This window comes from Hyaena hyaena, unplaced genomic scaffold (assembly GCF_003009895.1).
Source record: "Hyaena hyaena isolate Hyena2069 unplaced genomic scaffold, ASM300989v1 scaffold_1074, whole genome shotgun sequence".
Taxonomy (NCBI): domain Eukaryota; kingdom Metazoa; phylum Chordata; class Mammalia; order Carnivora; family Hyaenidae; genus Hyaena; species Hyaena hyaena.
This window is the reverse complement of record NW_024081711.1, coordinates 122039-146637: the sequence shown is the minus strand read 5'-3', so window position 1 is coordinate 146637 and position 24599 is coordinate 122039. Positions and strand designations below refer to the sequence as shown.

Genomic DNA, 24599 nt, shown 5'->3' with positions numbered 1-24599 from the left:
CTATCTCATTCTAGATCCATGGTTATTATTCTAAGAAAGTCCCCACACAATCTGAGGTTGTGCTTTTCTAGTTTTCAGAGCATTCTTTTGCAGTATTTAAGTTTGGGGTTTTTTTTCCTGTTTTTTTTTCTCATTAAGTCTGGCTTAGATGGGGTTACTGTTAGAGATATTTTGTGCTTTTTTAAAGTTGCTGAGTTACTTTTTAAACTATCTGTGTTATTTTTGCATTCTTAAAAGTTTTTAGTACTGGATGTAGAATTTTCAAAGGTGATTTTATCAACAAGTGATGAAAAGTTAAGAGGTGTTTCTATACTCTAAGGTAGGCTGAGTCATCTCTCTTTAGATGGTGATGAAGAAGTAATTTTCATCTTCTCCAGAGTGTGAGGGAGAGTAATAGTCTTTTGCTCTGCATGGGAACCAGGGAGGTCGTCAGCCCCAGCAGGCTAGTATACCTTAAGGATAATTGAGAGTCCATGAGCTTCTCCTAGTGCTACCATCTACCACCTGGCCAAGAAATCTAAGCTGCAACTCTTGTTACTTCAGGAAGAAGTTGAGGTAGAAATGTTTATAAACATGTGTTTTGGCTACTTTGGAAGTAGCACATTTGACACCTTTGAGAGAGGATATTTTTAGATTCAAAAGTTACTCTTCTCATGTGATAAAAATGTTTTATGAAATAACCTATCTTTGATGCCGAGCTAAGTGTTCAGAGATCCAAGGTATGCTCTTTTAAAACCGTGCTTCATTACTGAAAATTCTTGTGTAGCTTAGTATCATGAAAGTTAAAACCGTGCTTCATTACTGAAAATTCTTGTGTAGCTTAGTATCATGAAATTTGCCTAAAGCTGTGATGATCTTAATCTTTGTATCTCAAAGCATAAACAGTACTAAAGGTACTGTTTATGTACCGGGGTTGAACTTGGTTGGAGTAATTTTCACCATGTTTACTAAAAGTATATGTCATATCATTAGAAATGATAGGGATTCATAAAGTAATGGGGGGGTTAATAGTTTATAAAATTAGATGCCACTGTTTAAATATCCTAATTTATTCATCAGATAAAAATTTCCAGTGGGCAAATACTGGAGCAGCTGTGTTCGGAACACAGTCAACTAGTAAAGTTGGCGAAGATGAAGATGGTAGTGATGAAGAGGTAGTTCACAATGAAGATATCCATTTTGAACCAATAGTGTCATTACCAGAGGTAAATATTAAAGAGTGGAATTCTTACTAATAAGGTCACATTTTAAAACTTGACATAGCCTAGCTTTGTTTTCTAGAACTAGCTTTGTTTACGTTTCTTCAGAATATTTACAGTTTTAAATGGAAACTCTTTATTATTATATATATGTAAATTCTACATGAAATTGTTGGGAAGAACTAAATTTTTCATGTATCTTCAGAATATCACATTTGCTTTCATAACATAATTCTGGTGGTAAAATACTGTCTAATTTCCTGCTTGCCAAAAATCCTTTCAGTAAAAAGTAAACCACATTTTCTGGACAGAAATGTTGTTTTAGGCAACTTTGTCAGTTTTCAACCAGAGTCAGTGGTTAATATTTCTCTTGAAGAACACTTTTTGAAACCTTTATTGTCCTATAAAAGAATGTATTTACTTTCCAAAAGGAGGAAGAATCCTCCATAAGAGAAAAATACTTAATGATGATCAGGTCCTTACTGCTTAATCCAAATCAGATGTATTCCTAGCCCTTGGATATTACCATTTATCTTGATAACTGTAGTTCAAATTCTGTTAATGCCATTACAAAGACAATGTCATGAGGAATTTGGATGTTTGGAATTTGTCTTGGAATATGTTAAAAGCAGGTGCTTATTTATCAACTGTCATAGGTAGAAGTAAAATCTGGAGAAGAAGATGAAGAAATTTTATTTAAAGAGAGAGCCAAACTTTATAGATGGGATCGAGATGTCAGTCAGTGGAAGGAGCGTGGTGTTGGAGATATAAAGATACTGTGGCATACAATGAAGAATTACTATCGGATCCTAATGAGAAGAGACCAGGTTTTTAAAGTGTGTGCAAACCATGTTATCACCAAAACAATGGAATTAAAACCCTTGAATGTTTCAAACAATGCTTTAGTTTGGACTGCCTCAGATTATGCTGGTGAGTTCTACATTCAAGTGCTACTTCTCACTTTTTGAACATTTTTTGTTTTTAAGTTTATTTGAGTGAGGGGGAGAGCATAAGTGGGTGAGGGGCAGAGAGAGAGGGAGAGAAAGAAAATCCCAAGCATTCTCTGCACTGTTAGCGTGGAGCCCGATGTGGGGCTCAAACTCAATGAACTGTGAGATCGTGACAGCTGAAACCAAGAGTCAAAGGCTTAACTAACTGAGCCACTCAGGTACCCCCCACTTTTTGAACTTTATAAAATACATAACAAGTACATAAGATAATTTTTTTAATTTAAAATTTTTTAAATTTTTTACAAATATTTGTTTATTGTTGTTTATTGTCAACTTGGTTTCCATATAACACCCAGTGCTCATCCCAGCAAGTGCCCTCCTCCATGCACGTCTCCCCCCTCCCTCCCAAACCCATCAGTCTTCAGTTTGTTCTCAGTATTCAAGAGTCTTTCATGGTTTGCCTCTCTCCCTCTCCCCCACAACTTCCCCCATTCTTCTCCCCCTTGGTCCTCCGTTAAGTTCCTCCTAATCCTCCTATACGTGCAATCATATGGTATTTGTCTTTCTCTGCCGGACTTATTTCGCTCAGCATAACACCCTCAAGGTCCATCCATATTGCTACACATGGCCAGATTTCATTGTTTCTCATTGCCATGTAGTATTCCATGGTATAGATAAACCACATCTTCTTGATTCATTTGTAACAAGTACATAAGATAATTTTTAACAGTGATTTTATTATTAAGGTCACTCTGTTGTTTTGTTGTTGTTTAACAGATGGAGAAGCCAAAGTGGAACAGCTTGCAGTGAGATTTAAAACTAAAGAAATGGCTGAGTCTTTTAAGAAAAAATTTGAAGAATGTCAACAGAATTTATTGAAACTCCAAAAAGGACAAGTGTCACTGACAGCAGAGTTATCAAAGGAGACAAATCCTGTGGTGTTTTTTGATGTTTGTGCAGATGATGAACCCCTTGGACGTATAACCATGGAATTATTTTCAAACATTGTTCCTCTTACTGCTGAGAACTTCAGAGTACTCTGCACTGGAGAGAAAGGCTTTGGCTTTAAAAACTCCATTTTTCACAGAGTAATTCCAGATTTTGTTTGCCATGTAAGTATTTAATTGTATGTATGTCCCAATTGAAGTCTAGAAAAGTAAACCACGCTAACTTAGGAAATTGAATATTTCTCTTAAGAAATTTTCTTAAGATTTTTTTAGCTTTTTGGTACATTAGTTGTTGTCACTACCCAATTTTCTGTCCCCACAGAAACTTCCAACCTGAAATGGTTCAAATTTCTAATATCTTGAAACCTGCTCGAAATTGAGGATGGGAAAAGACCTTTTCATTTTTGTCTTTCAAATTTTCTTATTTTTAAGAACTGTATTTCTTCATTTTCAAACGACATTCTCAAGGAAGCTGGGGGTTTAGGCCTTACCTTGTAGTGGTGGTTTTGTGTATATTTTAATATTTTATTCAGGATTCCTATTAATTGATATCTTTTTTCAGGGGGGAGATATCACCAAACATGATGGAACAGGAGGACGGTCCATCTATGGAGATAAATTTGAAGATGAAAATTTTGATGTGAAACATACTGGGCCTGGATTACTATCAATGGCCAGTCGAGGCCGGGATACCAATAATTCTCAATTTTTTATAATACTGAGAAAAGCAGAATGTTTGGACTTTAAGCATGTAGTATTTGGGTTTGTTAAGGATGGCATGGATACTGTGAAAAAGATCGAATCATTTGGCTCTCCTCAAGGGTCTGTTAGTCGAAGAATTAGTATCACAGAATGTGGACAGATATAAAATCATTGTTTTTCATAGTAAGTTTTACCTGAATAAACAGTTGAAGCTTAGCTGTTATGACAATATGGTAATTATGTTCAGCTTTTGAAAATGGACATTTCCAATGTATAAATGTAAAATTGCAGCTTATAGCTGTTGTCACTTTTTAATGTGTTATAATTGACCTTGCATGGTGTGAAATAAAAGTTTAAACACTGGTGTAAATCAGGTGTACTTGTGTTTATGTACTCCTGACATATCTGTATTAAAATGGAATAATATTAATCTTGTTAAAAGCAATAGACCTTCTCAAAGTATTGAAGGATTATGATATATGCAATTTATTTTACCTTTTAAAATATTGGACTTCCTGCATGGATAAACTTACCGTTTGAATAAAGGGACCACAGCTTGGATAATTTTTATTTTAGATTTGAAATATATTTGGTAATTTTAACTGCTGGTGTGCTCATTTATGCATTGAGGCTCACTTTTGAATGGGTAAAGCCACAGAGGGTAGAGACTTAACCAAAGTGCTCTTCTATAATTCTTGCACCTCCTGTATAGTTAAATTAACTTTTAAGTAGAGTACCTTCTTTTCTTAAAATGATATGTAGTTTCCTGTGCCCTTTCAAAGGTATTAAATTAATTTTTACATTTTGAACAAGTATGTCCTTAGTTTTTATTTTTTTTTTTTAACTTTTCTGTCATCTTTCTACTACCTCAGACTGCAGCTTGGTTCTAATAGAACTTGAATTTTTCCTTGCAGTTATTGTGATAAAGTATGACTATTTTAAAAAGGTCTATACCATGTTCTTTGGTTAAAGATTTGCTTTATACTAGATTGTTGCAGTACTTTTTCTGGTGAATTTTGTAGCAAAAATAAAGTGACAATTGTTAACAGCCATGACATTTAAAAAACTACTTGTGCATCTAGTTGTTTGTTCATTTTAGAGCCAAAGTAAGGACAATTAAAGTTCTGTAAACTCAGACTGCCATATAATTTCCAGAGCTCCCAAAGGAAGTGATTTCTTTTAAAGTTTGTTACACACTGAAAATTTACTTGCAAGTGGCTAATGACAAAAGTTAGGCAAACCGCTTAAAAGCAGGTGGGGCAGGGGGTTGGGGGACGGCATTCTCATCAGCCCACTCAGTATAGAACTACAAAGAATCTAGTTGGAGCACAAAATTTTGTGTATTCCAATAACTAGTAGTGATTTTCCTCTACCCTCCTGTGTTCTTCCCAGTGAAATCATTTCATTTTGTTTAGTGAAAGACAGTAGGGGTCAAATAATTCCATTATTTGGGGAATAAAAAAAATTTTTTTAACGTTTATTTATTTTTGAGACCTAGAGAGACAGAGCACGATCTGGGGAGGGGCAGAGGGAGAGGGAGACACAGAATCTGAAACAGGCTCCAGGCTCTGAGCTGTCAGCACAGAGGCCAATGTGGGGCTGAACCCATGGACCACAAGATCATGATCTGAGCCGAAGTCTGACGCTTAACCAACTGAGCCACCCAGGCGTCCCATATTGGGATTTGTAAACAACGCTATTATATAATACACTTGCAACCACCAAAGGAGGAAAGGGATGTCATGTGCGGTGTGTATGTGAGTAATGAGTGATGAGATAGCATCACTAAATCCACTTGGCCACAAAGCCAAATAACTACTGAAATAAACCTACTGAAATAAACCTACTCCAGTGTATCAGATGAACTTACCTGAACCTTAAAGACAACCATGGACTACATATATGCACATTTAATATCAAGAGCTGGCTTCTTTGGGGGCACCTGGGTGGCTTAGTCGGTTAAGCATCCGACTTTCGCTTAGGTCATGATATTGCGGTTCGTGGGTTCGAGCCCCGCGTCGGGCTCTGTGCTGACTGCCAGCTCAGAGCCTGGAGCCTGTTTCAGTCTGTGACTCCCTCTCTCTCTGACCCTCCCCTGCTCACGCTGTCTCTCTCTCTCTCTCCTAGAAATAAATAAAACATTTTTAAAAAATTAAGAAAAAAAAGCTGGCTTCTTTGGAGACCCATGTAGTTAATACAAGTTGACATAAAGTGTGTTGCTGTTATTGAGCTGGAACAGCTGATGCCTTTGTCGTTATTTTAGAATAAATTCCAAGTAAAGGCAAGTATGCTTTAGAGACTTTTAGAGAAACGGTTTTACACTATCTTCTGTGCTATACTAAAGCATTAAAACCGGGTATTAAGGTTTAAAAGCTAATGATACTTGGGCCAAAAGTTTGACTAAATGACATGTAAACTGACTTCCAATATTAGAATTCCAAAGATGCTTACAAGTGGCTTGAGGCATTAATGAGAAAGGGCTGTGATTTCTCTTTGTTATTTAATTGCTAATGCAGTGTAAATCCACACTGAGATGTACTTTTTTCCCCCCAACTGGCTCGATTTCATATTCTCGTTAAAAATCTACTTAAAATAGAGTATAAAAATATTATTTGTACACGGTGTAATATTTGATGGCAGAGAGTTTTGGCTTAAATAATTTTCAGATAATACTTCAGTAAAATGATCTTATAAAATTCCGGCATTTGAGAAACTTTAAAAATAATCCGGAGAATCTAGAATTTGTTAGTCAAGGCATGCTGTTGAACATCCATTATTTATCAGCCATTCATCTTGAGAGAGAGAGAGAGAGAGAAAGAGAGAGAGAGAGAATCTAGGCAGGCTCCGCAGAGCCTGATGAGACTCAACCACAAGAGCATAACCTGAGTCAAAATCCAGAATTGGATGCTTGACTGAGTGAGCCATCCAGGAGCCCTGAAAGGGGTATCTCCTTACCTGACACCATGGGTGGGGGTGGCACCTGAGGCCAAGGCTGAGTTCCCTCTCTTGAGGGGCCACATCAGCTAAGGTGTAACTGCTGTGAACAGCCCTGCTTTTTTGGTGCCTTGGACACAAGGGAGAAAAACATGTAGCAAAATTCCAAGACAAAAAAGACAAAACACCATTAATCAGTCCAAATAACACAGTGGTAACGGAATTAGTCATTAAATCATTAGGCAGGAAAAACATTTGTAACGCAAGGATGTTTTTAACATAGTATAGTGAGGCAAAGGGGCTCTGACAACGCGTGCCTCCCTCGCTGCCGCTTTTGACGATGCGTGGGTTCCATTGTAGGGAAATCGCCTCCGCCTGTTCGCACTGCGTGCGCCTTGACGTCGCTGTCGACCCCGACAAGCGGAGCGTGCCGTGCGTCATGACGCAGTACCGTTGCGCGAGCTCCGCCCCTGAGCGTCCGGCCGCGGTGGGTTTGAACGCTGTTCCCGGGGAAACAACGGTGGCCTCGGTGCACCATGGAACCGAGGGTAGTGAAGCCTCCGGGGCAGGATTTGGTAGTAGAGCGTCTGAAAAGCCGCTACGGACTAGGGGGCAGCCACTTCGCCGAGGTGAGGCTTCGCCTTTTCCCTCGGCCGGGTCCCTGGGCCCGCGGGCCGGTTTCTGTAGGTGTGAAGCAGCCTCTCCGGCACCTGAGCCAGAATCCTTGGGGCCGCGGTTCGGAAGGTCCCCGGTTCGGAAGGCCCCCGGCTGAGGGAGCCACTCTCCGGTGTTCGAGCAGGAACCAGGGGTAGCGAAAGGTAGCTGCTAGGGGAAGAAGTCGTTTGTGGACGCAGATGTTCCATGTATGGGAAAAGCAAATTTTCTATCAGAAATTCCTTCACCGTAAACTGTTGAAGGTTTATGTTATTACAGGCATAGTATGGCACTGTTGAAAGTGTATCTGAACTTTTATTTACAGTGACTTGAGTGGAGTTCACAAAGCGATTTTAATTCGTTTAAAAACCTTTGTATTTTGAAATAATTCCAAACTTTAAGTTGCAAGAATATATACAAGGAACTCTTTTGGGCACTTCGCATGGATTTGCCAGTTGTTAAGATTTCGCCACATTTGCGTTACTTAGTATTTTTGACTTTCCATATATTTTTTTCCCCTTAACTAAGTGTAATATGTAGGTGCTGTGACACTTTTACCCCCAAATATAAATACTTAAGTGTATTTTCTAGGACTAAGAATATTTGTGTATATCTGCAGTAATAATAAATCGAGGAAACTGTACAATAATATGTAATGTATAGTTCGTATTCAGATTTCACCAGTTACCTCAATAATGTTCTTAAATTTTTTTTTTTTCCTGGTTCAGATACAATCTAAAAATGAGCATTGCATTTGTTTTTTTTCTTTAGTTGCGTTTAATCTGGATCAGGTTCTTAAGCCCTTGTCTTTTGTAATGTTGATATTTTTATTTTTTTTAGAGAGCAAGGGCAAGCTGGAGAGTTGGGCACAGGGAGAATCTTAAGCAGGTTCCAAGCTCAGTGTGAGCCCAACGCCAGGCCTGAGCCCATGCCCACCGGGATCATGACCTGAGCCAAAATCAAGAGTTGGTTGCCCAACCAGCTGTGCCACCAGACACACCTGTGTTGCTATTTTTGAAGAGTACAGGAAACTGTGTATTGGACTGTCCCTGAATTTGAGTGTCTCTGCTGACTATTCCTCATGACTGTATGGTTATGCATTTTTGGCAGGAATACTACAAGGATGTTATGCATTTTTGGCAGGAATGCTACAGGGATATGTGAGTTGCTCTTGTTCATTAGGAGACTTGTGATGTTGCTTCGTCCTGTTACTGGGGATATTAACTTTGACCAGTCAGTTAAGGTTGTGTCTACAAGATTTGTCCACTCTAACCTTTGTAATTAACCGTTGTACTTAGTATATAGTTTGTGGGGAACTCTTTTGAAACTTTAGATTGATTCTTAATATACAAATTAAATATATCTTTTTTTTTTTTTTTTAGTATGATTTTTCAAATTTTGATCAGGCTAAATGGAAGAGAAGATCTCTAACTTCCCCAGGTAAGCTAATAGAGTATTTTGTATATTTGGGGGCTTTAACAAATTTAATTTGAGAGAAAACATTTTTAAAAAATGTTTAGATGTAGGACTAAGTGCCAGATATCTTGCAATAGTAAGCTTTCTTCAATCAGGTAGTGAACTAATAGTAATCAAGATTTTGTGGGTGAATGTGTAAGATGTCTTTAAAATCAAATTGAATTAATTTTTTTGGTTATCCAATTGCAATATTTTTTTGCCTTTGGTAATTGCTAAAAATTAAACAGTATATTGAGTAAAGAAAACTAATTGCTATTTATTTAAGGCATAGACTTTCCAAGCTACTGGGATAATAATTGTACTGGAAGATTTATCAAATGTACTTGATAAAGATAATTGTGAGATTGGGTGCACTGGAACATTATGTGGCCATCTGGAAGTAATGTATAACTAACTATTAGTCTTTTGATTTGTTGGTACTACTTCGGTGATGTTTTTACTAGTAAGTACAGCCATTGACTTTTGAGCTGATTGCAACAGAAACAATATCATTAAAAGTTTATCAGAGTAGATTAGAGAATTTCATTTTTTTTCCAAGTTTATTTCATTTTGAAATTTTGTAAACACTCTTTTGAAATATTTCTTCAGTATGAAAAAAAGACTCAGTTATTACTGAGTCTAGTATCTTAAAAATATCTTAAAATTGTATTTTAGTTTTGAAATTTACCCTAAAATTTCCAGCTTTCTAAAATCTAACAAAAAGTATAACTCATTTAATTTCTGATGCATGTTAGACAAGAGTTCATATATTTAAAAATATTTATAGGGGTTCTTGGTTGGTTCAGTCAGTATTGGGATTGTAAATCTGAGCCCCACATTGACTGTAGAGATTACTTAAAAATAAAACTTCAAGGAAAAAAAATTTCTAAATTTCTTATCAGAGAATCTCTCTTTGCCTGAATTTAGATACAGGCTAACAGTCTGTTAAATGTTCAATGTTTAAAATATATAATAGTTAAAAATAAAATGTTTAATGTTTGAGACTGATGAAGTATCATGAGTAGGTAGGAAGAAGGCTGAATTCTGAATTTTAATCTTTCTACTTGCTGGTTCTGATACTTGGATAACTTCACTAACTTCTTTAGTCCTTAGACTTCCCACTATTGGAACAGAGTTAAAGGCATCTATTCTGCTTACTTCAGAGTAAGCTAGTTGTTGCTAGGATCAAATAAGGTAATAAATGAAAGAGCATTTTGTAATCAGCAAAGTACTGTATTAATATATGATTTGATGCCTGTTTTCTGAAGTGTGCATTACAGAGATATACAGATAAGAAATTATTAGGTAATTTTGCCATTTTACCTTTAGGAGCCTAGAATGAGATTAGTATCTGATCTTAATAAGTAATTTCTGCTATTTTCTCTTTTGTTAACAGATGGTTTGGAAATCTTCTCATCTGGAGATAAAGTTGGTTCATCATTAAGATGTTACTCCAATGAAAGAAAGCATTGCACAACACCACTTTGTAGTTCATTCAAACAGTTAAATGTGAATTGGTAAAGTACCCTGAATCCTTACTGTTGCTATCCCCTCAGTGTCTTAAAACACTGGGAGATAAAGGGTGTTTGTTTATGTTTGCTTTTTTTTTTTTTAAGAGGCATTAACAGTCTGGAGCTTGCTGAATGATTATAGAGACTGATTTATTAATTTTTACTGAGAATCTCTGTGATAAAAGCATGAACCTAGCATTTCATTTGGTGGTATAATGGAAAGTTATTTACACAGTATAAAAGATGAACAATTATTTTTGTGGTTATTCATCCAGGACCCAAATGAAGACCGTGCTCCCTTTCTTTTTTTTTAAAGGATCTAGGATAAAAATGAATCCAGGTTTGTAGGTCAGTGATGTTTAACTCCATATCTACTGTGTATCTACTAGTATGGTAAGGTACATTTTAGGTAATTGAGAAAGAGATTGAAGAAATTGGTCTAGGGAGTTGGTAACATGCATGATCGAATGCTGGTCTGTGAGGAGTTAACAGTTTTATAGAGGAGATTGTACTGTGGGTGAAACCAGTATAAAAGCAGTTGAAGCTAAGATTAAAGTTCTAAATTACGTATTATTAAATGCCAGAAATAATGGCAGAAGGAAGTGCAATGGGTATCAAGAAGAGGTAAACATTTTGAAATAATGTTAAACCATAAAGATGTGTACATACACAAAATGAAATGTTGAGATAATTGTGGGGAGAAGAAAAGTTAACTATGCCTAAAATATACATACGATATTAATGTAATTGATATTTGAGAACTTGAATTTTTTATATAATTGCCGCTTTCTCTACTTAAATGATTTAATCCATATAAAGCACTTAGAATGGTGTTTCGTACACAGAAAAGTACTCAAAGTGCTATTATTATCATTGTTACTACTGTTTCATTTGGCATTCACAAAGTAGCATTGTTAATCTAGATTTAAGATTTGGACATGAGGTAGATTGAATATAAAGTAAGGAAAGTAAAAATTGCTTTGAGATTATGAATTTCTGGAATTCATTTTCTTGTATTTAGCTGATAGTTTTATCAGTTTTTGTTTTTATATACGATTTGGGTATAATTTCCAGTTATAATTTGAAGCATTAGAACTGTGAAAGTTTTTATAACATTAAATAGTTTTTTCATAATCCCTAGTTATTATCTAGTCTGGAATTATAATACTATTCAGCACGGTAGCCACAAGCCACATGAAGCTATTGAGTACTTGAAGTGCTAGAAGTACAAAATACACAACGGGTTTCAAAGATGGATAAAGAATGCAGAATATCTTAATTTTTATATTGATTATATGTGAAAGTAATCTTAGATGTACTGTGTTAAATATAACACATAATTAAAATGTGTCTTTTTATGTTTTTAATATGACTACTAGGGAATTTTTAATTACCTTATGTGATTGAATTATATTCCTTTGAACAGCACTGCTCTAGAAATTTCAACTTTGAGGTCATCTTTTTGGAGAAAACACCGGAGATTCTAGTTCTGCTCTCCCTTACTAGTAATGTCACCTGTTAGTTACTTAAATTCTTTAGGATTCAGTTTCTTCCTGTTAGACATCACTATTTTACCTAAAATTACAGCTGAAAGTACTTGTTATATTGACCTCACAAAAGTATTAGGAATCAAAGGAAAGAGATTGGCAGTTGTAGAACATTCTATAGGTATATGTCATTTTAAATTATGCCCATTTGAATATGTAGAAAGATATTTGTAGTGAGTTTTTAGATCATTGACTGTTACTTTTCACATTTTTATGCTTTCCATTTTAAAATGTTTACTTGTTATTTTTTTCAATTTTTTTGCTGCTAATATTTGAAACGCACTTTTATTTTTTTTTTCCAATGCTATATAAAACTTCCAGAATGCTGTGACAGAATTTTTTTTTTAAAGCCTAGATGATGAACTGGATTCTTTTCAAGATTTGAAGCAAAAGAAAGTAAACGAAGAGTTAATTGAGAATGATCATGGAGTTAGTACCTCCAAGATAACCAAGCAGTCTTTTAAAGACATAGAAAAAGGTAAAAGAAATATTCATTTTAGAACAATAATTTCTTTCGTTCGTTCGTTCATTCCTTCTGTTTTACTTTCTTTTTAATGTTTTATTTATTTTTGAGAGAGAGAGAGAGATAGAGCGTGAGCCAGGGAGGGACAAAGAGAGATGGGGACACAGAATCCGAAGCAGACTCCAGGCTCTGAGCTGTCAGCTGTCAGCTGTGAGATCATGACGTGAGCCGAAGTTGGACGCCCAACTAACTGAGCCATCTAGGTGCACCTAGAACAATCATTTAAAAAGTAGCTTTGTTAAGTAGAGCACATAAAGCTTATCCTGAAGTAATAACACTGGTTCTCAGGTGTCTGTATATTTCTGTGCTCTGCATTTGTGTAAGCCATGAGGCAGTAATTGTGCTTATTAAACTAAAAGAGAAGAAAAAATAAACTTCATTATTTTTCAGTAGTATTCCCATACTCTCAAAACCTACCAAAATAGTTGACATACTGTATAGTATTGGTTTTAGGAGTAGAATTTAGTGATTCATCACTTACATACCCAGTTCCCATCTCAACAAGTGCCCTCCTTAGTACCCAGTACCCATTTGGCACATCCTTTTCCCCCACTTCCCCTCCAGCAATTCTTAGTTTGGTTTCTATATTGTAAGAGTCTCTTCTGGTTTGCCTCCTTCTCTGTTTTTCTCTTACTTTTCCTTCCCTTCCCCTATGTTCATCTGTTTCCTTTCTTAAATTCCACATATGAGTGAAATCATATGATATTTATTTTTCTCTGACGGACTTATTTCGCTTAATAAACTCTAGTTCCATCCACATCGTTGGAAATGGCAAGGTTTCATTCTTTTGGGTCACTGACTAGTATTCCATTATATGTATACATAGGTAGATGTAGATAGATAGATATGGATATAATCTATATGTCTAGGTATAATCTTCATTCATGAGTCTATGGACACTTGGGCTCTTTCCATGATTTGAGCATTGTTGATAGTGCTGCTATTAACAGGGGTATACATGTGCTCCTTTGAATCAGCACTTCTGTATCCTTTGGATAAATACCTAGTAGTGCAATTGCTTGGTAATAGGGTAGTTCTATTTTTAATTTTTTGAGGAACTTCCATACTGTTTTCAACTAAATACTTATTATAATTTCTTGTTTTGTTTTTTTTAATAGCAGTATTTGTTAGGAAGTCAGTAAATATTATGGTATATTTGAGTAATCCCTTAACATTTTAGGATAGTACTCCAGATTACTTAAGGTACAATTTCTTCAGGCACTTCTTTAGTAACTCTCTCTGCCCATGGCTGCATGTCATAGTTTTGTCAGGATTTCAGGGCACACAGAGATGGCTTCCTCTTGGCTGCAAGACTTAGAGAGCACTATTGCCCCTCGATAGCCTCTGTGCATCTCTTCTGGGCATACATTGTCTGTATGCAACACACACTCATTTCTCGCTTCCTGCTCTCCATCATCCTCTTTGTTCCATTCATCTCTGCGTTTGAGGAAAATGAAAAGTAATTCTGTCTAGACTTGTGTTTCCTGCTATATGGTGGATTTTCCCACTGAAAATATAGGATAATATGAAAAAAAAAGTTGAATATATTTAAAAGTTGATATAATTAAGGAATATTTAAGCTACAGATTGTGAGATGGGAATCTAGAAAGGCAGCTGGAGCATTTGCCTTTCACTTTAAGGGCATTTGCTGAACTGAGTGAAGTGAAACTTTCTTTGTTAAAAATTCACATTATTTTTTTATTTTGGCTCCCTAGGGTCTGCCAAGATGGGGAATAAGATAGGGGACCCCCTTCTTTTTTTTTAATTTTTTTTAATGTTTTTTTATTTTTGAGAGAGACAGAGAGCATGAGTGAGGGAGGGGCAGAGAGAGAGGGAGACACAGAATCGGAAATAGGCTTCAGGCTCTGAGCTGTCAGCACAGAACCTGATATGGGGCTCGAATTCACGAACTATGAGATCCTGACCTGAGCGGAAGTTGGACACTCAACCGACTGAGCCACCCAGGTGCCCAGGAGACCCCCTTCTTAAAACTTGGGTTCCCAGGAAGGCTAATGCAAGTTAAAACCACTGCTTTCAGTATTAATAGAAAATAAATTCTGACAGTACAGTGTTGGCAGAGAAATGAAGCGAGAGGAACTTGCTTGTCCACTGCTTTTGGGAGAGTAAATGAATATAACCACTTTGAGAAGCATTTTGGCATCACTAGCACAATTGAACATGTACATGTGTTGTACCCTGTGATCCAGCAGTGTTGCCGTTAGCCATATACCCTAGGGAAACTCCTGAACGTGTGTACCAGGAGCCATGTACAAGACCATAGAGCATCTATATAGACAAACAGCTCAAGTATTGACCTATAGTAGAGTGTTAGCATATAAAAATCTAAAACAGGATAAAGTAGTAGAGATTTTTGGCCTGATTTCTGTCATTGACACATGACATATTTAAAGGAGATTATAGAAACTACATAATTGCATCATTAAATGATTATAGACATTATAGAAAGCTTAAAATAGGCAAAACAAAAAAAATAGGCAAAACAAGTAAAGCCTTAATTTGTTGTTGTTGTTGTTTTTTTTACCCAAGCAGTAAGAGTTAAAAAGTAAAGCAGTGATTAATGATTTGGCTTAGTGGTTAATTTGGTTTAAGGGAGAGAAGGGAATATAATTTGGGGTTGAGGTAACTTTCTATTTCCTGGCCTAGGCAGTTAATACATGAATGTTTTCCTGCACTTTAAAATCTATTTTGAAATAATTTCAGACCTACAGAAAAGTTGCAAAAAGAGCACAGAGAATTTCTGTAAGACCTTCACACACATTTTCTAAATGTTAACATTTTACCACATTTACTGTAAAATTCTTTTCTCTGCAAGTCTCTACTTAGAGACTTCTTTGTTTTGTTTTGTTTTGTTTAGTTGGAGAGAGAGAGCATGAGTGGGCAGGAGGGACAGAGGGAGAGAGAGACAGAATCCCAAGCAGGGTCCATGCTTAGCAGGGAGCCTAATACACAACTCAGTCTCATGACTTTGAGATCACTACCTGAGCCAAAATCAAGAGTCAGACCCTCAGTTGACTGAGTCACCCAGGCAGCCCAGTACTTGGAGAATTTTTAACAGTACTATAATTCATATTTAAAGTAACTTCCTGAAGATTACTCTGAAGTACTTAAAACTGTAGATTAATAAGCTTGATAATTATTATTATTATTATTTTTTTAGCAGTTGCCCAGCCAACTAATTTAGCCTCAGATTCAAGAAATTGGACTGAATGTTGTAGTGATGCAAGTGACTGTTCTCTGAGACGTGTTAGCTGTCCGACATCTAAAGTACCAAACAAGCAGAGAATACTTCCACATCAGATTAATCAGATATATGATGAATTATTTCAAATACATCAGAAACTGCAGGTAAGAACTCAAAAACTGAATTTAGAGTTCAGATATATTTATGTTCTAAACACCAAACATTTGTAAAATTTGAATAGAGTATTTCATCTTAATTATTTTAGGTAAGTCTGTTGAGACAAGGTGAGAAGGGAACAAACAAATTTATTATAATTATTGAAGGGAAATTTTATAGTTGAGTGAAAAATATAAATGGTGAACAGGTTTTTACGAACAGGTGTATTTCTTAGATTTCAGACTCTTTGGTGTTTTATGTTTATTTCGTTATTTCCATCCCATCCTTGCTTTAAGAAATAAAATCTGCTGGTAAAGCGTGGCTTTTTTTTTTTTTTAGAGTTTATTTATTTTGAGAGAGAGCGAGAGAACCAGCGGGGGTGGGGGAGGGGCAGAGAGAGAGGGACAGAGGATCCAAAGCGGGCTCTGTAGTGAACAGCAGAGAGCCTAATGTGGGGCTCAACCCCATGAACTATGAGATCATGACCTGAGCTGAAGTCAGACACTTAACTGACTGAGCCACCCAGATACCCTTAAAATGTGCTTTTTGAAGTAGTGTTCCTGATGCGTTGTTTTAAATACCTATATGTAAGAAGTTCTCTTGTCACTTCTCACCAAAATTCAGTTCAGAACATTGATCTTTTGTCTTCTTTGAGATTTTCTTTATTTCTAAAAGTTGTAATTCATAAATTTATCAAGTGTCCGCTAGGTAGGAGTACAACAGGAAGCAAAAGTATGTAAAATACACAATTCCTGACCAGAATTGTTCTAGCTGGAATTGTGCATATATTTGTTTACAATGAAATGGTTAAACATTTTTTAAAAACCAATATTTTAAAAATAAACCCAGTCTCTCAGTTTGTCTAAATAATTCAGATTATAATTACCATGGCATTTCAGAAAAAGATTATTTTAGCTTAAAATCACTGGAGAAAAGCTCAAGGAGGGTCTAAGCTTGGTAGTTGACTAAGGTAAAATTTAGAGAGGAGTTGGGAAGGGCATTCCAATGGCAGGGAATTGGAGGGGCAAGGTTTTTGGAAAGGAGTGATTTGTCAGACTGAATGTATTAGGCTGGCTGCTACACATTAAAAAAAATTTTTTTTTTTTAAGAGAACTTTTCATTTATTTTTTTTAATGTGTTTGTTTATTTTTAATGTTTGTTTATATTAGAGAGCCAGAGCGCAAGTGGCAGAGGGGCAGAAAGAAAGGGAGACGGAATCCGAAGCAGGCTCCAGGCTCTAAGCTGTCAAAGCAGAGCCTGACGTGGGGCTTGAACCCCAAGCCATGAGATCATGACCTGAGTTGAAGTCAGATGCTTAACCGACTGAGCCACCCAGGCGCCCCTGTTTTTGTTTATTTTTGAGAGAGAGGGAGAATGAGAGAGCGTACAGATGCGTGTGCAAGCAGGGGAGGGGCAGAGAGAAGGAAACAGAATCAGAAGCAAGCTCTAGGCTCTGGAGCTGTCAGCACAGGGCCCAATGAGGGGCTCAAACCTCCAAACGGTGAAGTCATGACCTCAGCGTAAGTCTGACTGAGCTACCCAGGCGCCCCAGCTGCTACAGTTTTTTAAGCAAATGAGTGACAGTAACAAATAATGCATTGGAAAGATTCATTTATTAATACTTTATAAGATAAAAAAGAATTAGGAAAAAAAGAGTAAGCAAGTTTGTAAAGATACATCATTTACTGCAAGCACAATATAGATGTGAATATTTAATTAAAAATGAAATGCAGTGGATTAATCTGCAGCTGAATCTAACATTTCTGGTCGTCTGTTATTATCATTAAGTACACACATTATATCATACTCTGATTTCATTCAACATGAACACTTGTTAATATGTAACTGCATGTTTAGTGTTGAGTATATGGAAGTAAATAAAACACATGTGGTTCTTGCCACACATGGCTGATTAAAATCAATTGTGAGCATTCATATAGTTATAATTTTATAAACTTAACTAAAGAATATAGGTACAGTATCAAACTTGATTGATGTAGATTGGAAGGTCAGGTAAGGTTTTCTGAGAAAAGTAACATTCAAATTAAACTCTGGAGGAAGAGTAGGGGATGAGACCTACTAGAATGTGATGGTCTAGTAGGAGAAGCCCCAGAAACATGATGATATATTCATTCAAGGAAATTGTAATAAGTAATAGGATTTTTAGAGCAGGGGAATTGCTTAATCTAATGTATGCTTATTAAATCAGTGGGTTGGAGGGGCACAGGTGTGGAAGTTGGGAGACTGGGTAGGATGTCCTCTCTAATCATGCAGGTGAGAGGTAACAGTACATTGGACTGGGTGGTGGCAGAGAAATGGAAGTAAATAAATTACAGACTGCTTTGGAGGTAAAATTGGCTAGACTTGGTGTAATGAGTTGAATGTGGTATAGGAGAATATAGGTGTCTGGGATGATTCCCATATTTCTGGTTTGTACAGCTTGGAAGAATAGATATAGAAAGATCAAGATTTTAATTTGGAATGGATTAAGTCTGAGAATTTATTGGAGACATAATGTAAGTAGTTAAGCGCATCAGCGTGGCATTTAGTACAAAGGTCTTGGATGGGTAACTAAGTTGAGAGTCATTTGCATATAAATATATAAAGTACCTATAGTTGAGATCTAGAGAGAGAGCAGAGTATGAAGAGATGCGACTAGTCTGATAGTGTCCTAGGTTAGGATGAGGGATAGTAAGAAGTGAATGGAGTCTAAGCATTTTTAAGAGATGGGATCAGTAGGTCTTGGAGATTGTTTTGATATGGAAGGTGTACAGTAGAGTTTTATTCTTCTTATTCTTTTCAATGTTTGTTTATTTTGAGAGAGAGAGTGTGTGGGGAGGGCAGAGAGAGAGGGAGAGAGAATCCCAAGCATGGGATTGCTGACAATCCAGGCTGATAGCACCAAGCCGGATGTAGGGCTCAGTCTCACCAACCATGAGATCATGACCTGAGTGGAAATCAAAAGTTGGGTGTTTAACCTATTGAGCCACCCAGGCACCCCGTTCAGTAGGGTTTTAGTCAAGAATGAAATGCAGGTTTATTTTTTTGGTATTGGATAAATGATGCTCCTTTTTATTAAGGTAGGGAACAAAACTGGAAGAGGAGAGGATTCTGTTTTTTGAAATTTATTTATTATTTTTTTCCTTTTGAATGTTTTTTTGAAATTAGCAACTTCAATTTTTGTGCAGGAAATAATTCCTTAATTATCAATGTATCTTTTCATTTGGAGTATTTGACTAGGTAACATTGTATTTTAGTTTTTAAAAGTTTATAAAATACTTAGGATCTACAGAAAAACATAGAGAATATTATATCAACTGTAGACCCATTGCTAATATTGCATAATGCTAATGTTTTATTAATTATTCTAAATACTGCTTTTAATAGAAATAAAATTCTTCACTTAGAGTTCAAACAGCCTTCTTCCTTTCCATTTCTTCTCTCTTTTCCCAGAATTAAACAAGCACTCCCTTAAAATTGGTGTGGATCCATTGTGTCCTAACATTTTTATGTATTCACACATAGTAATTGCTTTTGAATGTTTTAAAATGTTACATAAGTAATGATATGTTGTGAATTTTTTTTGGTAATTTCTTTGCTTCATTCATTGTTATATATTTGAGATTTATGTGTTTAGAAAATACAGATCTAGTTCTTCACTTTATTTTTTATTTTTTAAGATACTTATTTTAAAAAATTTTAATGTTTATTTCTTTTTGACAGAGAGACAGTGTACAAGCAGGGTAGGGCAGAGAGAAAGGCAGATATAGAATTGGACCCAGACTCCAAGCTGTCAGCACAGAGGGTGCCGACGTGGGTCTTGAACACAAGCTGTGAGATATGACCTGGGCTGAAGTTGGATGCTTAACCAACTGAGCCACCCAGGTGCCCCTAGTTAACTGCTATGTAGGATTTCAGCCTCTAAATAAACCACCATTACTTTATTTATTTATTTCTGTATAAATATATAAGACTGAGTTTATACTTTACAAGTAGTTCTGCTTAAGTATCCTCAACCTATAAGAAGAAATTGTTCAGGGTGCTCCCAAATTGTTCTCTAAAGTGGCTGTGCCTATTTATTTATGTTCCCATCAGCAACATCCTGGAGTTGTCTTTCCCCCATAATCTGATAGCTGTCTTACTGATGTTGTAGTTTGTATTTTTTGTCTGTGAGTGTTAAATCCATTGAGATGATTCTGAGTTCTGACATTAATAATAAGGCCATATTTTTAAGTGAACCGGGGATAGTAATCTGCAGATGCATACCCACAACTTTGAGTAAAAAGACCAAGTTTTTAATATTAAATCCAAATATTAAAAGTATATGAGATGACAAGAGTTCAAGAGTTAAGTTTCAACTCATTAGAATTCTGCGGTTCTTTGTTAAACAACATAAGCATAGTAGAAGAATCTGGCTTTCATCATATGCTGAGGTAATAGAATTCTGGCAAGTTTTTGTTAACAGTTGACCAATTATGGTGAATCTGTTAATGATTGTATTAGAATCCATCTCTTCCAAGGCTTGTATATCTCCCTCAGGAACTGCTGAAACTGAGGCAGGTGAAGGCAGGTGTCTTGCTGTGTTTCCAAAGTGGAGGCCTAGTCCCATAGAGAAAGCTTCTACATCTAAAACCTGATAGTTAAAGAAAAGTCTACTAAATAATCTTTTTTTTTTAAGTTTTTGTTAATTCCAGTTAACAGTGTTATATTAGTGTAAGGTGTGCAATATGGTGATTCAACACTTTCATACATCTTGAGACATCTCCAAAACAGGGAAAATGTGATATATCCTCACAGTGGCCTCCTGAGTGCTACATAAAACAGTGAACACACATCAAATAGCTCCAGAAGCTAAGAAGTCCAAGACCAAGCTCCAGCAGATTCATTGTCTGTTGGGATCCTACTTTCCAGTTCATAGACAGCCATCTTTTTGTTGTATCCTCACATGTTGGAATGGCCTCTTATTTTTTTTAAACTGTACAATTTAGTTATTTTTGGTATATTCAAGGAGTATATGCTACCATCAATACAGCCAATTTTAGAATATTTTCATTATCCCAGTAAGAAGCTATCTACTCATTAGATATCTCTCCTCATTAATGCACCCCCTCCCCCCCAAGCTCACCCAACTTCCTCAGCCCTAGGCAACAATTAATCTATTTTCTGACTGTAGATTTGCTTATTCTGGACTTTTCATATAAATGGAATCATATAATGTGTAGTGTGTATGAAGTGTCTGGCTTCTCTCAGCCTGATATTTTCAAGGTTCACCTGTGTTGCAGCATATATCAGAATTTTATTCCTTTTTATTTCTGAATACTCCATTACATAAATACACCACGTTTTCTTTTTTTCTTTTTTTCCATCAGTTGATGGACATATGGGTTTCTACTTTTTGGCTGTTATGACTAATGCTGCAGTGAACATTCATGTTTAAGTTTTGTGTGAACATCTGCTTTCATCTCTCTTTGGTGTATATGAAGCAATGGAATTGCAGGGTCATATGGTAGCTCTTTGTTTCACTCTGAGGAATTTCCAAGACTGTTTTCCAATATGACTGCGTCATTTAACATTCCCACCAGCAGTGTATGAAGGTTCTATTTTCTTTACATAGTTGACAACTTTTGTTATCTGTCTTTTTGATTCTGACCATCCTAGTTGGTGTGAAGTGACACCTCATTGTGGTTTTAATTTACATTTCCCTCATGATTAATTGAATTCAGTTTTGGACACGTTTATTTTGTGCTGCCTGAAAGCATGTGTACAGGTGGGAATATTCAGTAGGCAGTTTGGAACTTAGGAGAAAGAGCTGAGCAATTGTAGGATGGGAGTAGTTAGCACATACATGGTAATTTAGCCATTCATTGGAGAGCACCAAGCAGAGAGTAAAATGAGAAGGAAAGTGGCTTAAACCCAAATACTGAGAAACATTGGTAATTAAATGACAGTAGAGGAAGTGGAGCCTGCAAAGGAGACTGAGAAGCCATGGCCAGAGACCGAGGTAGAAAACCAAGAGAAAGTGGTGTCATGGAGGCCAATGAAAGAGATTATTTTAGGTTGGAAGAAAAGGGCTATAAAAGGGTATAAAATGCTGTTGAGAGACTCAACAGGATTGAAAGTGACCTTCAGATGTAGTAATAGTTAAGCCATTTCAGTAGGTGGATGTGGGCCAAGGCCAGATTGAAATAAATTGAGGAGTGATTAGGAAGTAAAGAAGAGAGATCCACAGATGTAGACAGACTGTTAAAGAATTTTATGGAGGCACCAGAGTGACTCAGTCAGGAAGGTGTCTGATTTCGGCTCAGGTCATGATCTCGCAGTTCTTGAGTTCGAGCCCCACGTCGGGCTCTGTGCTGACAGCTCAGAGCCTGGAGCCTGTTTCAGATTCTGTGTCTCCCTCTCTGTCCCTCCCCTGTCTGTGTCTCTCTTTTGCTACAAAATAAATAAACATTAAAAAAAATTTTTTTTTTACTTATGGAAGGGAGGCAGTTAGTAGGCATGGTCAAGAGAAACTCCATTTCAGATGAGATTGGAGAGGTTAACAATATTATAGGGGTTATCCACAAAAAGACAGCAGACAATGAGATTCTGACTGCCTTTGTGATGGGAGAGAAGGAGAGACCTGTGTGTCTTGAGGGCAGGAGATTGGTGTTAATATCAGCTGTCTTCTGTATTCCCAGTGAAGTTAGAGATGAGGCTGTCCGCACAGAATGGTGTAGGAGGGAGGTGAGGTGTTCAAAGTAAAGAGTGGAGAAGGTTTGAAATAAACACTGTGGAGAGTAGGAGAGAGAAACCAAATCATGAAAATATAAAGCAATTTCTGTACTGCATTGAGAATCCGATATATGTTCCATGAATTTACAACAGTACACCTTCTCCTGATGTGTGAGTTTTCTCCATTGGTGTGAAGTAGTGCGGCATTGTGTGGGAAGGTGGTTAGTACTGTAATGTAAGGCTGGGGTCTTTCAGCCCAAGTGAAGGAAAAGAAGGGAAGGGATGGAGAGTATAGGGAAAAGAGCAGATGATGAAGTTGAAGTAGAACATGAAATTGAAGCTGGAAAGGGGTTTATTCTGCATAGTACTGATGTGTTTTGTTAAGTTCTCTAGAGTTCTCATAGTAGAATCTCACTATGGTATCACATCACAGAAATGATGTGCAAGCTTACTTGCTGTGCTAGTCTGGCTGTTACTATAATCCACATTTTACTTGTACCCATGTAGTCCTAAACCCTATTTGATTAAGCTACAACTTCAGTAAATAAAAACATTATTTGTAGACTTTGTGAATGTACCTTCTAAAAACACTTGAATCTGACATTTTAATACAGTATGAAACTGCAGCCCAACAGGAGTTTGCTGAAGAACTTCAAAAGCGGGAACGTTTTTTAGTTGAAAGAGAACAACTGCTTTTCAGACATGAAACTGCTTTGAGTAAAATTAAAGGTGTCGAAGAAGAGGTTCTTACAAGATTTCAGATTATAAAGGAGGTAACTATATGGCAATTTGTTTTCACAGTAATATAATTTGTTTCTTTCTTAATTTAGATTCACTAGATCTTAGCATTTTGCCACATTCTTCTCCAACCTCCCTTCCACCCACATATTTTTTCCTGGGCCATTTGAAACTAACTTGCAAAAATCATGACTCAGAACCCCTAAATACTTCCTTAGTATTATCACTACTTAATCTTAGGACTATGTATCTCCTAAGCATAAGGACATTTGCTGCATTGTTATCATATTAGGAAATTAATGGTACTTGAAATATTTAATTTAATATACAGTCCACGTTCACTTTCCCAGTTGGGCCTTGAAATTTTTTCTTCTTTTTTGTTTTGTTTTATTTTCTGATCAAAGAACTAGACCACATTCTTGCATTGCATTTGATTTTTATATCATTTTGGTTTCTTTGAATGTAGAGTCAACCATTTTTCTTTTTTGTGAGACCTTTCTTTGAAGATTCCAGGCCAGCAGTCTTATGCAGTGTGTCATATCCTCGATTTGCTAAGGATTTTATTCAGGTTAAATATTTTCTCAAGAATATTATGTAGGTGGTATAGTATGCTTTGTTTCATTTTAATGGATATATTACTATATGTATAACTTACAGAGAATAAATTTCATTCTGTTTTGAAAAATGCATATAGTCTTGTAATCACTACCATAATTCTGATAATAATTCTAGCACCCCAGAGGTTTCCTTACACTCCATTGTAGTTATCTCTCCCTGCCCCCTGCATCCCACCCCTGCAACCCATGACTTATATTCTGTCTCTGAACTTCTGCCTTTCTGAGAATGTCATGTAAATAGGTGATTTTTCTTTATCTGTGGTTTTCAGCAGCAATTCAATTATGAGGTATCTCTCCCTGTTTTTCTTTGAGTTTACCCTATTTGGGGTTCACTGAACATCTTGACACTTTGTAAATTAGTGTCTTTCACCAAATTTGGGAAGTTTTCAACCAGTATTTCTTCAAATATTTTTTATGTTCCAACTGCTTTCTCCTTCTGTGTCTCCAGTGACTCTTCTGTTAGGTCTTTTGCTATTACAAACTGCTGAGGCTCTGCTCCTTTTTCCTCATCTGTTTCTTCAGTGTTCTTCAGATTTGATAATATCTGTTGTCTGTCGTTGTGTTCATTATTTCTTCTTGCATATCCATGTTGCTACTGAGATTATCTAGTGAATTTTTTTCTGATATTTTAATGTTCTAAAATTGCTAATTAGGTTCTTTTTAAAATTATGTTTAATTTTCCTCATGAGAATTTTTATCTTTCCATTTGCATTCATTTGTATTTATCTCCTAGAACATACCTAAAAATTA

The 24599-nt window shown here is 36.3% G+C and overlaps 2 protein-coding genes across 6 annotated transcripts in view; both read left to right on the top strand.

Moving 5' to 3' along the window:
• RANBP2 (RAN binding protein 2) overlaps positions 1–4865 on the top strand; it is a 77248-nt gene extending 72383 nt beyond the window's left edge. Inside the window, exons 26-29 of the mRNA XM_039222208.1 lie at positions 1060–1205; positions 1856–2129; positions 2927–3261; positions 3659–4865. Of these exons, the coding sequence (XP_039078139.1) occupies positions 1060–1205; positions 1856–2129; positions 2927–3261; positions 3659–3964 (1061 nt within the window). The 3' untranslated portion in view covers positions 3965–4865. The remainder of the gene's footprint in view (positions 1–1059; positions 1206–1855; positions 2130–2926; positions 3262–3658) is intronic.
• Positions 4866–7206: 2341 nt separating this feature from the next.
• Positions 7207–24599, top strand: part of CCDC138 (coiled-coil domain containing 138) — a 111959-nt gene continuing 94566 nt past the window's right edge. For 3 of the 5 annotated variants that reach the window (XM_039222190.1, XM_039222193.1, XM_039222192.1), the window contains exons 1-6: positions 7207–7361; positions 8769–8826; positions 10238–10358; positions 12250–12377; positions 15601–15788; positions 23109–23267. In XM_039222190.1, coding sequence (XP_039078121.1) covers positions 7269–7361; positions 8769–8826; positions 10238–10358; positions 12250–12377; positions 15601–15788; positions 23109–23267 — 747 coding nt within the window. In that variant the 5' untranslated portion in view covers positions 7207–7268. The remainder of the gene's footprint in view (positions 7362–8768; positions 8827–10237; positions 10359–12249; positions 12378–15600; positions 15789–23108; positions 23268–24599) is intronic. The other 2 variants (XM_039222191.1, XM_039222194.1) reach the window with 1 other exon arrangement.